At 33.5% G+C, this 18,627-nt stretch overlaps 1 protein-coding gene across 1 annotated transcript in view; it reads right to left on the bottom strand.

Annotated features, from left to right (window-relative positions):
* The window catches only part of LOC108731160 (uncharacterized), a 294,726-nt gene that overhangs the window by 52,818 nt on the left and 223,281 nt on the right, over nt 1–18,627 (bottom strand). Inside the window, exon 3 of the mRNA XM_018461318.1 lies at nt 91–223. Coding sequence (XP_018316820.1) covers nt 91–223 — 133 coding nt within the window. The remainder of the gene's footprint in view (nt 1–90; nt 224–18,627) is intronic.

Below are 18,627 nucleotides of genomic sequence, written 5' to 3'. Positions count from 1 at the left end.
AAAGCAGGAACGATATTGCACGCGATCAACATAAGAAGAAAGACCGAGCGAAAGGGAGAAAGGTAGAGAAATGAAAGAAGAAGAATTTACCTGTATATCGGTGCATCTGCCTCCTCCTTATACCAAATAACTAGGTGCAGCTTGTCCCCCGAGAGTGGCGGTTTCACGTCGCATGGTAGCTGAGCAATTCCGCCTGCCACTGCTTCCGCATCTGTCATTGTCACTGTAATGACAAAGTCGGGTCGAGAGTCAGGCCAAGATCATATAACCGGAAAAACGTGGTCGGAATACACGCGAGCTGCAGAGCGCGACTAATCTGCCCCGTATTAATGGCTCGATTCGCGCCCGGTGATTTCACTCCCGCACGGCGGGGTTTAATCCGTGACGAGGACGGCGACATCGCGTCCTCGAGTTCACGAGATCACTCGTGCGCGATTTCCTTCTAAGCCTCGGATCTTCTCAAAAGATATCTCTGATATTTTTCCAGACTGTACTCGCGATTGTCAAGGAAGCGTCCCGGGAGTGAACATTTCTTTTCACTTCAAATCGGCACGTATCCGTACTGCATGCAGAAATATGAGAGACGTATTTCCTTGTTTCACTGATAAACGATTTAAAAAGACGAAACGTTCTTTTGAAACACATTGGCTGAAGAATTTTTTATTTCACAGCAAATATTTTAAATTTGTTTTAATTTTTTATCCAAACAGTTTTTTGAATGTTTGGATGATATATAAAAATTATGACAATATTTTAAATTGCTATAATTTGCATATTAAGTTCTTTAAATAATTTTTATTTCAAATATTTTAGATATAAAAAATAATTTAGGTTTAAAAAATCTTCTGTCTTCTAAATCTTAAAATATTCTTCTTCTTTCGCGACATTATAGTTCACGGTGAATCAAAGCCTACCTCTCATGATTTTTTCATAACAATGAATTTTTTCCGGAATTAGATTGTTAGCTTAACGTCCAACTCACAGCCTGAGGGATCCATAAACTGTAAGTTCCATATATCCACTGATATATGGAACTTATAATTTATAATGCCGAATCCGAACGGCGATAGTCTTAAGAAATATTACACACTTTAAATTTACTATTAACAGGAAAAGATATTTTTACATGTTTTATATTTTTTGTAGAAATTCTAGATATTTATGATAATTTCCTGCCGAAGATTATATGCTTTAATTTTGAAGATATTACCACATGATAAAGATTTCACGGTCAACGTGTTTAACGATTCTAACATTAACGACCATATTGTGGTCGAACAAAAGACTATATAATTTCCGCCATATAATAGCGTCAATTATAATAACAATGGGACAATAATTTCTACGGAAATGCAGAGCGCGTTCGAGGGCTGAGAAATATGTATAATGTAATTAAGATCATTAATCAAATATAATTGTACCAATTAATCATGATATTTTAACAGCCAAGTTGGCTTAAGACGTGATCTGAATATATAATTTTGACCAATAATTAAATTCAACAGAAAATATATACCATACTCGATGTAATAACAGATTCGCTTTTGATAATCTGTATAGTAGGGATGATCAGAACTTGTTGACACAGTTTTCACAATTTCAGTATTAGATTTTTTAAATAATTAATTATTATGATTAAAATATATTAATATGATAGAGAGAACCTTTCTTTACGTTTTCATATCAGTAATGATTCTGTAGGTATATTGTACAGTTTCCTTGCAATAAATGAAATATGAACATATACTGCATTGTAGTCAATCTGATATGTGGGATACATTGGTACACATCACGGTATAAATTGCATCTCTATGATAAACTGTATTAAATTATTAACAACGTAACAGAAAAGTAATAGAAATAAAAATCAGATAGTAGATATGTATTTCTTAGTAAAAATTGTATCTTTCAAAGTTATTTCGTAGTGATCAAATAGCAAAATGTTGTTACAGGAAAATAAATATAAATTATTTTAGTTCTACCTTGTTTTAATATAGAAATATTAAATATAGAGTGTTTTGTCAGAGTTAAGTTGTAATTGAATGTTCACATGTGTGATGTATTTTCTCTTTTTTTTTATTATAATATTTGTTTGATTTAAATAAAACTTAGGGAAAAGTACCTATATTATAAAAGAAATATTTTGCGATCACTTTTCCATTGTTTCTTTCGTTACAAATACATAAACGGAACGCAATGTCAACTTGCTTCTTATGCCAACAAGCCTCCATCGTCTGCCCTATCTCGCAACATTTTATTTCAATTATTTTAACTTATTACCATTATTATCGTTATATTAATTATATGTTATAAACTTTAGTTTTACGTATATATATATATATACATATTTTTAATAAATTTCTTATAAATTTTTTAAAGAAAAATGACTTATACAGACGTATACAAAATATAAGATAGAAAATATAAGAGAGTTTAAGTGAATTATTATTTTATACTTTAAATAATCTTTTTAGATTTCCAAAAATGTACACATGCATCTCCTGCGTTGTGTATAATTTTAATTTTCGAATAAATCGAATTCAACGTTTTGTTCTTTTATACTTGTGCGTATAATATAGCACGATTATCGTTGAAATTCTGCTGAAAATGCTTAATGATCCGGATGTTCAGTAGAGCGGGCGTTCAATACCTTTTGAATAGTGACCATGGCATCTGGTTATAATTAATGCACGATCAATTAATTTCGTCCCTTGTTTTACGCCGTCAACGACAAATTTACCGGATCATCGTCGCGTGGCCAGCAAATTTACGCGTTTTATCATACGTAAAGCCGAGTGCACGCGAATCTGTTTGGAACTTCCGTAATTGGTGGCCGATATGATGTGGACGAAATCGCAGCGATAATTGGCGCTCACGAATCTCGTTGGGTGAGTATAATTACCTATTGGAATATATATTATGGCCATGGCACAGTTTCTTCCTAAAATTGAACATGTGTGTATTTGAAGTTTAATACCCGTGTTTTCGTTACGTATTCAGCGCTAAATGTTGCCACCCTTTCTGTTTTTGAGCTTTATTTATCGAACATGGAGAACGCATTAAACGCATATATCGAAATGAATATAAAATGAGGATAATATCAGGCGACTGCTAATGTGCGGTGCATTTAGGTCACTCTTTCATGCCTGTTTTTTTTTTAACTCGATATCAAATTACATTATTTACTATATATGCGCGCGCGCGTGTGTGTGTGTGTGTGTGTGTGTGGGATAAACAATGTAATTTGATACCAAAACACATTGATAAAAAGATAAATTTATTAGAGTTTTCATACCTTCGATATACAATAATAAAACACAATGTATATATACAATATACATAATATATGCGTTTTATTATATCGAAAGTATAAAAATTTGATAGTTTATCTTTTTATTATTAGATTTTAATGCGTTTCAATCATAATACAATATAGTATAATACAGTATAATATAAATTACAAATTTTAAAGACAAATGGACTTCACATCTACAAGAAAAGAAAAAAGTTGAATTTATATGCGAAATTGAAAATTACTAAATTATTCCAGTTTGCTCTTAAAATATTCAGTCAGCATGCCAAGCAGACTCTTTCTATTTTCTCTCTATATTGTTCTTATATTCAAAGCTTGATTTTTTAAATGTGATATCCAGGACGACATTTCGAGGCAACAGCATCGACGGGCTATTTATTACAAACGTTGGGCCAAGCTCGCAGAATCTCCATTTTAAATGTAATCCCGCAAAAGTATACGGCTGCGGCTACGTGGTATCGATAATGGTAACTGTAATCAAGCCAGGAAGATGAAATTTGACCGATCAATTTTGAGGATGGCTGTATAATAAAATCGATGCTGCGGCCGCGACCGCGGTGTGCTTGCGACATTTCCGACACCGGAGATACTCTTTTAATTGAATTTTTATCCTTTTTTCCTGCAGGCTCGATAGCGGGACGTGGTCACATTTGAATATATAATTGGCAACTTTTTTTACCGTTTGCCCGTTTGATCTGACCGTATCCTCGCTTTATATCTTATGTTGGTGTATTTCCTTCCAACCGGTCGACCAATAAAATGTGATTTAATTCCGGTTTAAAAACGGAAAAAAGCGAAACACGCGAATATAAAATCGCTGAGAACATTAATGAAAATGTTGATATTGATATGTATTCGTAGCATCTCGTCGCTTCTTTTATTTGTTTACCTTTGTTTCTCTCTGTAAGTATTAATCACTGTATGGGCATATAGAATGAACGTATACCAATCTATATGCCTTTGAATAAAATATATACATAGCTTTCCAAAACAATTTTCTTTATATTTTATAAAATTGTTTGAGAAAATTATAATTAATCTGTACAATATAAAATTATTTCATTAAATAATTTCATTAACATAAAATTATTCAGCGAAAAACCATCAGAGGACAAATAACTTATAATAAATTTATATAATATAAATACATTGTTAAATGTTAAAAATTAAAATGGCTTGAAAATAAACATAAAAATAACATCTTTAATGTACATCAATGAGTTTTGTTAATGTTTATATTTATTATTATGATTGCTATGATTTCAAACTTTATTTAAAAATATTATTCAAAATTCGCAAGATGTTAGCAAATTTTTAGTTATTAAGATTCTTAAAATGGATATCATTGTAAATATTATAAAAAAAGAATTTAAATACAATATGAATACGATTTAATGTGTACCTATAAATACGTTATATATAATACGCGATATAAATTTAATGCAAAATATACACGTATATGTTATTTAAAAAAGTATCGGAATATGAGAACCACACAATTAATGTCTCTCTTTTACAAAAATTGTCAATTTGCGGAATATTGGGAATTACTACAAAATATTTTGTCTCGTCGCGCGAATTTTCCGCGACACACGAGTTTCAAATTGGAGCACGGTCCTTTTCTACACACTCGGCGAATAGGAATGTTTCATTCCCTGAATATGGGGAACGCGACGAGATGATGCAACTTTCGCAGAGGCTTTTACCGCGCCGCAAACAACCGTTTTCATTTAGCTTTCCCGCGACGCTAAGTGAATTTTGCCGGACGCCTTTCTTCCGTTCTCTTCATACGTATGTTCGAGCTCGTGATTCCAGTTGAATTTAATCTCTGCTTTTCATGAAATCCGGCCGATCCAACGCGTTTGCAAAAAAAAGAAGATAAAAAAAAGCGAGTGTGTGTATCGTCGCGGTCGCGTAATTCTGAAGGAAAAACTAGACGTTAATTATTGCCATTGGCGGAAAAATATTTTCCCGCGGTTATTTTCGTCGCGATAATAAAGCGCTTTCGCTCGCGTGTTATTAGAGCCACCTGTGTAAGGGATGAGGGGAAGGGCGTGTATTTGGTGAAGAGTTTGTTGCAAGTACGCATGCGAATAGATGTGATGTAAATGCTGAGTGTACTCGATGGTTTTGCGTGCTCTGTAAAGCAAGTTCAACATCGCCACGAGTAATGTTTGACCGAAAATATAAAGCATGTATCGGATTTCCGTGAAATTCGGTTAAACATAGAAATTTTCGTCTTTAAATGCAGAATGCACCTTTACATATTTCGCGTTACTGATTATGGCGAATATGCGGAAAAATCTTCTGATTAGAGTGGTCGGTTTAAACTAATTCTTCCCTGCAGAAATTAAAAATTTTATTCGAGATTAGAAAAAAAATAATAATTATTAATAATTCGTTGAGAAAAAGTGAAGATTTCGATATCTGCTGTAAATTGAGATACAAAAAAAACCATCGAGTTTACTCGTTATTATAATAAACACATTTAATACTTCTTTATAATAAGATTTTTGTTCGCATATTACTTCGCATACTCACGATTCCAGCTATTCTTTTATCGTGGATCTCGCCGTTTTCATTTGCCGCTTCGCCTCAATTGAAAAGAATCCTCCTGCGCGCATGGCGTGCCGTTACACAACTCGATATGCACTCCAATTACAAATGTACAGTGCATCTCGTAACTCGGATTGCAGCACGATAAAGAGAGTAAGGGGTAACTGCTGATACAATCGGCCAACCCTTCCGTCTCCACCCGTTCCCGTTTCATCTCGCGCAAAATAGTCTCATTGTCTCCCCCGACATTCTCCTTTCCAGGCGCGTGCATATGTCGGTTGTGTCGCGGAAAATGAAAGAAAAAAACTCGTGCCTAACTTCCCGTCTCTCGACCCTTTTCACCCGTAGCTCACCCCCTTCAAAAGTTTCTTCGGGCGATGCAGCAGCGTGCCATATGTCATTAACCGACCGGCATTCATCGTCGTCGCCCCAGGTGTGTCCGTTCTACGATGCACTGTGCATCGCACTCAGCGGGGGTCACTTCGTCACCTCATTATCCACTTAACACCACATTTGCTTTTCCTTTCTTTCCTTTCCTCTCACGTATCTTTACAACGGGCACTTGGCTCGTCTCGTTCCTCGCTAATGTACGTAATTACTATAATTACGTAACACGGAATGACCCACGTAATGCGACGTCAGAACGAGGTGGCTACATTTACAGATGAGGAACGTGCGATGAGATTGCGCGTCGAAACGACCGTCTGGAGATCTACAGTGAATCCGCATTAGTTGTATCATTAGAAGCGGATTGAACTCCTTCTCTTCGAGAGAGCAATTTGCATCTATCTCCGCTGAGTGCTGCAGTGTTATCGCTCGACAGATACGAATGAGTTCGAAAGCAGCGTTCAAGCATTTAAATATTTTTACAAATAAATATCTTTAGAAATAAATCTCTTTACAAATACATATATCTGTAGAAATACTAAAATCAATACGGTAACACGATATCGTAGTCTTATACGATAACATAGAGCTATCGGCACTGCACTTTATCTCCAGATAATTGAATAAGACTGAGAATCGCAGTTTGACGTGACGGAATTCATGAGCTGTAATAGAATATAATGAACGGTATACGTGTCGCCTAAGACCTCGCGAATACCTACACTACCTACCTACACTACGAAAGGGTTAAGCCGGTCTCAGGAAGCGCTCTGTATACCAAGAGTCACTGATGGTTAACGTAATACGAACGTGGCACCCCTTCTCTGTACATACACGTATGTTATCCGTGGAAACCTACGCGCTGATTATAGCAGACGTGCAAGCACGTGAGTGCGTAAGTACATGAGTGCGTGAGTGCATGAGTGCGTGCGTACGCACTCTTAGTCGCTGTCAGGCTCTCCAGGTGCAGCTGGAGGAACAGGCAGTACCGTCGAGAGATACGTGAAACTCGGCGGTGTGAAGAGAAATGAATTCATATTTACGGAAGCTGCATGCATATGCGGAGCTTTAAGACAGCTTCATGTAACACGAGAGGCCCACCTTCCATTCAGCCCACGATTCCATCGTGAATTATGCCGGCGAATAAAGAATAAGATTTTTGCAATCGATTTGTTTCTGTTTTCGCGAAGATGCTCCGATACGTCGATCTTTGGTTGCATATCGCGCTCTCGCGCCTCGACGCGTGTTCCTCGAAAAATAACGGGCCACGTTTGCATTACCTTCGACTTTTGGAATTGCTATCAGCTAAATTCGGAATACAGAGTACTTCAGAAAAATATACACGTATAGTGATAACGTGGAACTCTGTATCGAACTTTAACTTTATGTCTTCTGAAGTTCGATTGAACGTTATCTCTGTCACAACATTTAAATTTTAACAGCGTATATCTTAATGACATCTTGGTATAGGATTGAAATTTTTATCGCAAACATCGTGGATTTTGTGAGAAAACTTAAGTAGTAAAAAAAAATAACAAATGAAAAAATGCTGATGCTTATATTGAATAGGAACTAAGTTAAAAAGCAATATGCACAATCATAGCTGGAAAAGATAAACTAGAAATACAATGTAAAAACTACCCCTTAGGGTAATTTAATCAGTTTCCTCGATAATAGAAAGGTTAAAGTAATTAAAATTTGCAAATTGAAGGGGTTAATTAAGTGAGAGGGAAGTAAGTGGTTATTGCTTCCGGGCTTCCTTTCAAACTTTCATGTCGAGCGGAAGAAATATCTATTATATTTCGTCGTAAGCGCGTATGTGCATAATTAATGCAAACGAGAATCCTCCCTTATCAGGATACCACGCACGACTCGGTCCTAATTAATATTAAGGCCACTAGAGAGGTCACGATGAAGGGCTTTTTCGGCCGTAGTCTATATCAGCGGTAAAATGCTGTGCACCGATCGTGCAAGACTAAGGATTAAGGTCGTTGCATTATTATAACTGCTTTTTTTTAAATACGAAGTTTAAACTAGTTAAAGAAACGTTGCCGAGCGAAAAATAAAATCGTGAATTTTTTCACAAAAGCGCTTCAAGAAAAATTATAGAATGTGATTCAACGCGATCAGGAAATCATTAATCGTGAGTAATATTTGAATTATCTTCTAACGCAGATTTCAAGAATGAGCTTTGTATGTTTGTTTTCGAAATCACCGACTTTAAAAAAAAAGGAATTATTACAAATAGAATATCTATAATTGATGGTTTTGTCTTTTTAAACAAGCTACAATCGATATTATTTATATTTATATACAGAGTATTCCATTTTATTGTTCCAGGTAAATATCTTGAAAAATATGTAAGATACGAAAAAAATGTTTCAGATGATAGTGATTTTGAGAGAGACATATTTTAGGGTTTGGTCACGTTGTTTCTTTTTTCTAGGTGAAGATGCCAAAAAAGATCATTTCTACTTTTTAAAATAGAATTATATGATTCTTTTTACATAATAAAATTCCTCTAATTATCTTGCACATACAAGTATTAAGGTAGAGATATAAAAAAATCATAACTTACGAGATATTTTATCTTTATTCTGGCATATATTGACACGAAATATTAAATATCTCATAAACTATTGATTTTTTGATATCTCTTAATACATTTATATGCAGAATAATTACAGAAGTCACATCATATATTATATAAAAAAATCATATAATTCTATTTAAAAAAGTGGAGAAATATTTGACTTTAAATTAAACCTATTGTAAGACTAATTAGTATTTAATTCGATAGCGTACTTATATCACGTCTTTATTATTATACATATATATCTATTAGACAATTAATTTTTTTAATATTAACGTATTGAAGAGGATCCGAACAAAGGTTCGAAATATATATTGTTATTGTTTAATGAATAAATTTATTTACACACCGTTATCCTGTGTTGGCTTATAAAGGCAATTAATTTCATTTGATATTTTTTTAGCGTCTCCACCTAAAAAGAAAACCAACCTCCCTCAAAAAACCTCCCTTCCACTTTCATCTGAAACATTTTTTTCATAACTAACGTATTTTTCGAGATATTTCCCTGAGGCAATTAAAATGGGACACACTGTATATATTGCACAAGATATGAATTTTATCCCCATAAAAGAAAGATGTCGGTTATATATTAAAAAGGAAAAGAAAGAGTTCATTACAAAATTAATTGTAAATATAACAGATTTATTGCACAATAATGTGAAATAACGGATTTCACTTATTAATAACTATAAAAAGAGCAATTTTACGTTAAACTCGAGATATTGTAAATCGTTTACGAAATAATAAAAAAAAAATGATATAAAGTGCATTATATAAATTACTATGTTATGATCTCACTAATTATTTATTTACAACTGCTTTATAGATTATTAATAATAAAATTAATAAATTTCAATAGCTGTACTTCTTGCGATAATGAAGCATTATTCGAAATAACCTACCCTTTAGTTTGTTCACATCTTTTCCTATTAAGCATAATCTATATCAAAATTGATACGAAATAAATTATAACAATTTATGCACTATAATTAATGATAGTTAATTACATAATTTATAAGTGTTCGTCTGCGAATGTAAAAAGCAAATTCTCTCAAATTAATTTTGACAAGCAAGCTCGTACAACGTGATATATGATCCGTTAATTACCATGTATGATCAAGTAACTTCGTTTAATGCAACCTTTCCCACTACATCCTTCTTACATATGCAGATTTAATCTTGACTTAGCGATGAGATTATAAGATTTGTCGTCGTGATAAACTAGTTAGTCTCGATGAGGAGCCGAAACGTTGAATCAGCATCGTGTGTAGTGTGTCTCTCGCACAGCTACGATCGGGAGAAAGGAGTAAGAATAGAGATCCCTGAAATCTCGTTGTAGCTACGTGTGCGAATGCCTCATAACTGCTTCTCTCTCGTGCGAAAACGCGCGCGTGAAACAGAAAGACGACTGACGTCCTACTGAAATATTATTCTCGTAAAAGAGACAATGCGCCGCCCCACTACTCGGGAGGTAATCCGGAAATGTCTTGTGTATTTCAGCGCGACGACGACATCGGCGACTAGATAAACGGTGTTACCTAACAGGGTCGGTTCGAGATACTCCAGAACCCCATGCGAAACGAGATTTGGCGTCGCCGCATATAAATCCATGTAGATTATGAATTTAACACGAACAAGTCTATACCGAACGCGTAATGTTTTGCGTTTCCTGTTGCAGTATCATTGTAATTCAAACTGTTGCAATTCAATTTTTTGAGAAAAATAATCGTCTTCATACTGTCGCCTTATTAAAAATTTCTAAAAATATAATAATCAATTTTTACAATATATCAACTACTTGAAATATTTAAAATAATTTAAGTGTTTCAGATTGTTTATTTTTCACGAAGAGAACATTCTAAAAATGTATAAGATTCATATATCGCAATAATAGCTGCAGATGATCCGTAGCTTTTATTTAAAGTAACATGAGAAAGTAATCAGTATGAAAACCAGATACTGCGAAATCTGAGAACGATGCTGGTGCTGCGATCAAGAAATTTATTAAAAAGAACATAGAATCTTTTATAGTTTGGATTTCATTCCATAGTTATAATACAATACATCTAATTAATAAATATTTAAAATAGAGTCAAGATATCAATTTATAATAAATTAATTAATATTCAAAATAATAAATAATGAAATAATTAAAAAATTAAAAATAAGATCAAATTAATCCATTTATTATAATGTTTATTATAATTTATTATGATAAATTGATATTTGAAATAATAAATAATGAAATAATCAATCAGTCAGATAATACAATAGGTTAAAAAATCTAAAACTTTTTATGACCTAGTACGTCAAGATATAGAACGACACAGATATAAAAATATGTATCTATAACGCAATATATTTAAATATTAACCTACAGTTAAATATAATCCGTAGTTTTTCTATTCTTAAAATTACCTTGCCATTTAAAAAGAAAGAGACATCAAAGAGCATGATGTATATTATTAGTAATATTTTTAGGAATGCACAGCCCGAAGATCTCGAACATTTTGGGCCCGACAGAATGCAGACGTGTTTGCGTTCGTGTACTGAACCCCGTTATTCAATATGCAGAGGAATGGGTACTCGGCACAACAATTATGTGGGCTCCTTTTTCGTAAGACGGCCACGTGCACGCTTTACAGCGAGGGGAGTAAAATCACACTTACAGTATATGTTTACGGCCCCCATGGTATCCGCTGCGCAAATCTTTTTGCTCAGTTTAACGCTCTTGAACGGCGTCGCAATTGGTGCTGGTAATTTGCGGTTACTCCATTCATTCATTCCTTCGTTTTGCGTTTTTGAGTTTGCGCCGAGTTTGCACAGTTTATCTCAATGTTCAGTCAGCAACGAATTAGATATTAATTCACTTTTACAAGGTAATTGGTACACACTTTTACAAGGTACACACTTTTACAAGGGAATTGAAACTGTCTCTCATCGAGTTTGATGGAATTTAGATATGTTTTGTCGAACATCAAAAATATTAGACCTATATTTTTTATTCGTTTATTTCAAGGTTTAGAGGTTGAGAAACAACTAAAAAACCCCTTAAAAAAAACAGATATTTTTCATTTTCGACAAATATTTTCAAAACTATGAGGTATATGAAAAAAATATTTTATATAATAATTTGATGGTATTTTGTATTTCTAATAACAATATTCACAAAACGTTGAGGATGAAAAAAAAATCCATTATATTTATTTCGAATTTTTAAACCTTGAGATAAGCAGATAAAAAAAATATGGATCTAGTATTTTTTCATGCCTTACAATATATTCAAAGCTCATCAAAATGTTATACTGAAAAAAATACTAAATTTTCATAAATATTTGTTTGGACAGTTCCAAGTAAATTTTTATCTACTAAATGTGAATATTATTTATTTGATATAAAAATAATTTATTTGTGATTTAACTATCATTTTTTTTATTAAATGAATATTTATTTACTGTAAGAAAATGTTTACTTTTAGTATTATTTCAAAAAATATGTATTAAGTTTTAGTAAATTTTTTTTTAGTATGAGAACAGTTTTGACCAGGGTTGATAAAAAACATGTTTTAAACGTGTTTTAAACAGTTTAAAACATGCTAAATTGATGTTTTTAATATGTTTTAAATATGTTTTTTTTAGTACTGTTTAAGTACTAAAAAATAAATAATTAAAATTTATAGTACTGTGTTTAAAACATATTTGAAGCATTAAAAACATATTTAAGAAGAAACACAGTATCTTTTATTCTTTAAAAAGAGCATTTGTCTTTACCAACTCTGGTTTTGACGGTTCCTTTGTTAGACCTACATTTTATTTCCTTTTCCTTTGAATATATGTTTGTTTAATATAATTTTAAATTCTTTCATTAAATTTTTTCTTAAATTCGGTCAATACTAAAAATTAGTTTATTCTTTTACATACAATATCAAGACTGCTATTAGCGCAAATATTTTAAATAGAATATTTAATTCAAATAAGAAAAGGACAAATAAAATGAAAAAGCACACAAGTTTGTTCAGTCGCAACGAGAGTAGCAGTTTCCTAAAGTTCTAACAGTAGATGCAGACGGAAGTCACGGGAACGCGCATTATTGCAAGAAAGGGACAAGGGAGCGAGCGAGCGAGTACGAAGAGAGACAGAAAGGGACGTGGCATCAAAGCGCGTGAGACAGGCCAAACCAGTTGTTATATCCTCGAGGAGCATTCGAATTCCGACATGAAAAGAGAAGCCCGCAGTGTTAACGAGGATCCGCATGGAAACGCCTCAGGAACGAGACGCAGGAGAGTTGGAGAGAGAGAGAGAGAGAGAGAGAGAGAGAGAGAGAGAGAGGGGGGGGAACTATATCACGCACGCTCCGGCGATGCGAACGAAAGGGAGAAAGAAAGGGGTAAGCGGGATGGAAAAGGGGCCAAATAGAGAGCGGCGGGGAGAGAATTGTAGGGCGCGAGTTGTTCCTCGTGAGCACTCACGACCCTCCGATTCTACTCGCTCACCTCGCTCTCCTTCTTTCATTTGTCTCGCGCCGAGCGCTTGGAAAGCTGATCCCAATTAAAGCGAGTAGATATGCTACCGCGACAGTTCAAGGAGGCTACGGCGGAATTCATCGTCTCAGCAGTGATGAAAAGGGGAGAGAGAGAGAGAGAGAGAGATGGGGGAGGGGGAGAGAGAGAGGAGGAGGAGGAAGAAGAAGAGGAGGAGGAGGAGAGAAGGAGAGAGAGACGTCGAGGTAATACTGCCGCCGGATGCGATCCTCCGCAGTGGTGGCGGAAACGGAGGCTCGGTTATGGCCGATGAGAGGCTAGATGGGTCCCGCGATAAATTGAGGAGGGACCTCGCCACCACCGGAATTGATCCTCCAAGGGCGGAATCTCGAGTGCTTCCTTCAGAGCCAGGTCGTTTGTTTGTTTACCCGCGCGTATAACGGTGGGATCGATCGGTAAGACGATTGTGTTCAGAGGAACCGATCGCGATCTCGTTCGATCGCTGGCGGAAATTCCATCCTTTATGATTTATATCCGATACGTTGGAGTCGGTTGGTCATGATGCGTGCCGGTCGTCCGTAAGTTATCGATTCTATTTAATTTATGTGAATGGGCGAGCCTTTTGTACGTTTTGAATGTAATAGCTATGTCGGACAAATGGAATATTTATGCAGGATACATCAGAGGCTTCAAATACCTTTCTCAGTCAGTTCTTCTGCACGATTCTGTATGATAAATCTAACATTGATATCCTTTTGATAAAAACTTTGCGCAAAGTCACCGTGCAAGTTGTAAGTTTGTAATATTTAACATTAAGTATTTTCATATTTAAGCATCTCACATTAATGCCTAAATTCTAAGTAGAATCGTAAGGCTCGCAACATATTCTTGTAAGATTTGTAAGAATTTTTAAGTGCTTATACCTTTATATAATATTTTTATAGACAGCTTCTTACTGGCCATAAAATTTACAAGAAATCGTAGATATTTATGAATAATCGAACGTCTTACGATACATATGCATAAAATTAGAATACTAGTCATAAGTTCTTATATATAATATATAAGTTTTACGAGAATACGTTACGAAACTTATGATTCTGCTTAGAATTGATCCATAAATGTCTATTAAAATGAAATCAACATTAACCTTCGCGACTGTAGCAACAAATCATTTGAACCTGAAGCGAGAATCTTAGACAGGTTGTACAATTTGTATAGAATTGATACTTACTATGAGGTTCTAAACTGTAGGTAAAAAATTTTGAATCTTCCTCTATCAATTGCCGTAAAATGAATAAGATTCATTTACATCGTGTATCTTCAATAGGACATTTTAGAACTTAGGCATAGTTTTCATAACTGATAACTGAGGATTAAAAAATAAAAATTTCTATGATAAATGAATTTTCTATGATAAATTACAAAACAAAGCTCGGATAATTATAATAATAAATTTGAAGATATATGTAATAATTTATATAGATTTCAATATAATTCGGTAATATATTTTATAGCTGCGAAAAACAAGATTATATGTTTTGACAACGCAAAGCACAATATGGGTATTATTTAATGGTTTAGTTATAAAAAAAAACTGTTATAAAAATTCACTATACCTTTTCATGCTTTTTTATAAAGCTGTATGAATATATACCTTTGATCGAATCCAGTAACTATGATTCGCATTCAACCGCCGTTACAATATGCCTGACAACATTGTTCGCGGTGCGATTTATCTGCAGCGCTAGCCAACGCGATGCTGCATGCAGGAAAGGCGCGCGGGCGCATAAAAATTTCCGAACGACTGCTATCGCTGTTATTAACGAAACCAACAACAGTCGTAACAAAGAGGAGTAACGACGAGGAAGACAATTTTGCGCGCTTCAATGGTGACAAAGAGGGTGTTGTGTGAGAGGGTGAAGAAGGGAAGAGCGATGGGAAGAGAATGGAGAAACGCGCGGCACGTGGTAGCGAAACGATATGCAGGGAGTCATACATTAATTACTCGGATGTTATATGCATGTTGATGAGATACATATGTATGAGCACTCGTAAGTAAGTTGCGCCAGGAGGGAATACACGAGTATCGAGGCACCCAACGCGACGCTCAGCGCGCGTCCTTCTCCGAACAAGTGCATCGCATTGTCCCGGCGCCGCGTCTGGTCTGGATGCAGTCGGGAAATTGCGCTCGCGGCGCATTAAATTAAAACCTTGAAACAGGGCGAGACGTCGGAATTGTCGCGGGCATTCATGCGGATGTATAGGAGTACCTACTGGGATGTATAGGAGTATATACTGGGAAAAATCGTAACATACGTCCATAGAGTGCTTTGAAATAACCGCCTTTTCGCTCCTAAATACGTACGCGATTAAACCAAAATAGTCATCATAAAATGTAAAGTCAATGTTATTTCTTTAAGTTAAAAAGATAAAAACTTTTATGTCAACTTTGAAGAAACAACGAGAAGAAAAAACGAATTAATAAAGAAAGAGAAATACAAAATTATCTTAACTTCCTCAGCGATTTTGTGAAATTTTCACCCTTTGTCCGCAATCTGGGTCTTCGAACTGCAGAGCAAATTTTTATATTATTCTGAACTGTATAAAAATCTGAAAAATTCATATATACTTGTGAAAGCTTTAAGGGGATGCTGGAATCGTCTGTAATACCGACGAAATTCGCATTTCGTACTTTTCCATTTTCTTCGTTTTCCTTATATACAGAATAAAAAATTCTTCTCCAGAATAAAAGAAAAAAACGCAAATAGCTATAATGGGAAAACACAAATATATATGAAAAAAGAATTATAAATTACAGTTTCTTGTTACTGTGTAGGTTATTTTTTCAGATATAGAGGAGACCAGGTCTCGTTGGCACAAGAGGTAAGTTGGCATTGCGTTTCGTTTATGTATTTGTGGCAAAAGAAACAATGGAAAAGTTACTGCAAAATATTTCTTTTATAAACTTAGAGAGAAGTACTTATAACATAAGTACTTCTCTCTATAAGTTTCATTTAAATTAAACAAGTATTACAATAGAAAAAGAAAAAATCTAATTCAAGAGCTGGCAAGTAAATTTTTGATCATTTCATAATTTCATATTAATGTCCTTCGGTTTGAGAAAGCAAATCTAACAATAAGTGATGTATTATTAGTTAAAAGAAAAGTGTTTGTTAGTATACAACACGTTATTTTGAGTAACAATAGTAATTTATTACAATTTAATTACAAAATGAAATGGTCAAAATCAGATGTGTGTACGGATAAGGTACTTTGGCTCATATCATAAGAAAAGATTAGGTTGACTTATTGTACCGCACGTGTGAACATTCATTTAACAATTTAACTCCGACAAAACACTTTGTATTTAATATTTCTTAAAATAAGTATTAAAATAAGGTAGAATTAAAATAATTTATATTTGTTTTCCTGTAACAACATTTTGATGATTACAAAACAACTTTGAAAGATGCAATTTTTACTAAAAAGTACATATCTACTCTCTAATTTTTATTTCTATTACTTTTCTATTACATTTTTGTTAATTTAATATAAAATTTATCACAAAGGCAATTTGTACTGTGATATAGACCAATTTACCCTACATGTTGGGGCAAGTTAATTACAATGCAGCATGTTCGTATTTCATTTATTGCAAAGAAAGTATACAGTGTATAGAACTATTATTAGTATGAAAATGTAGAGAAAGGTTCTCTCTATGACACTGATGTATTTTAATTATAATAGTTAATTGTTTAAAGAATCTATTGCCAAAAGTGTGAAAACTGTGCCAAAGAGACCCGATCTCCTTTATAAATGATATCAAACGAAAAGAGTTTTCCTATATTTGAATAATTTATAAAAATATGATGAGACCTTCAAATTATGATTTTGAAGCTTACAAGAGAAGTGAATGGAAAAGTACAATCTGAATGTACATAACTTAGCATTCATACGATATATAGGATATACACTGAAAAAAAATATAGTCAATTTTAACAAATATTTAATTCAATACTGCCAACTAAATATTTATTAAATATAAAGATATATTTATTTGATACAAGAAACATTAATTTGATTTAACAATCATTCTTTTTACTGAACAAATATTTGTTTACTGTATGTAAATGTTTAGTTGGCAGTATTGAACTAAATATTTATTAAAATTGACTATATTTTTTTTCAGTGTAGCAGAGCAAGAAATGTACGTAATGTTTTATTTGAAATTAAGATTCTGTTTTATTTTCGATATCGATCAAGTTGCTTCAGCATCCGCTTAACAACGTGTTTATTATCATAGAAGTTGAATTATATTTTTACTAATTTTTTATAGATTAAAAATCTACTAGAATTTACAATAAAAAAATCGACTGTGTCTTTAAAGTCCAACATTTCCGATAAAAAATTCAAAACTCTTAAGACTGTTTTCTGTGGCTAAACTAGTATACACAGTTGGAAAAAATGTGTTGAATTTAATATAAATCGCATGTCCCAAACGGTTCACTCAAATTTTTGAGTTAATTTTACACAAGATGAATATGTTAGAAAGTAACATAAATATTATGTAAAAGAATAAATACAAAGAAAGATAACATCGACACAGTTTGTAAACAAACTGTGGGAACATATTTTTTTTTTTCAGAAAATTAACATTTATGGTATGTTAAATTAACACATTTCATTCATTTATCTTAGAATTTACGTTTTAAAACACATTATTTTTATGTTACTTGTTCACTTATATATATATATATTCATAAATTATGTCACACTAAGAAACATTGAATATCAATTTCACAAAAAATCTTTAAATATAACAATCACATTATGTTAAATTAACATTCGAATATGTTAGAAAATTCAACACAAACTGTTAACACAAACGAGTGGACCGTTTCCAACACAAATACACAAACATTTTTACTATGTATACTTTTGAAAATTAAAATAGGTATATGTTTGATATTTGTCGAAAGCGAGTAAGAGAGTAACCTAGTGCAATCTGGTGCAGGAATAGAAAACAGACTATTAATTTTAGAAAGAGAATACATTTTAATAGGACGACAAATTAAAAATGTAAAATTGTAGTGAAAAATATAATTTACAGGCGGATATTACTAAATGTGATGTTAACGCATGTTTGTATTTCGTTTCGAAAAGTTTTCGCAGAGCAATAGTCGTGCACATTGCAGAGAAGATTTATGGCGAGAATCGCCAACAAACTTCTTCACGGAAAGACATCAATTTTTACGCAGTTGCCGCGCGCGAAATCAAAACTGGTCTTTCCGTGGA

This window comes from Mycetomoellerius zeteki, unplaced genomic scaffold (genome assembly GCF_001594055.1).
Source record: "Mycetomoellerius zeteki isolate Tzet28-1 unplaced genomic scaffold, Tzet1.0 scaffold120, whole genome shotgun sequence".
NCBI classification, from domain to species: domain Eukaryota; kingdom Metazoa; phylum Arthropoda; class Insecta; order Hymenoptera; family Formicidae; genus Mycetomoellerius; species Mycetomoellerius zeteki.
The sequence above is the reverse complement of the archived record's forward strand: the minus strand, read 5'-3'. Positions and strand labels throughout refer to the sequence as shown.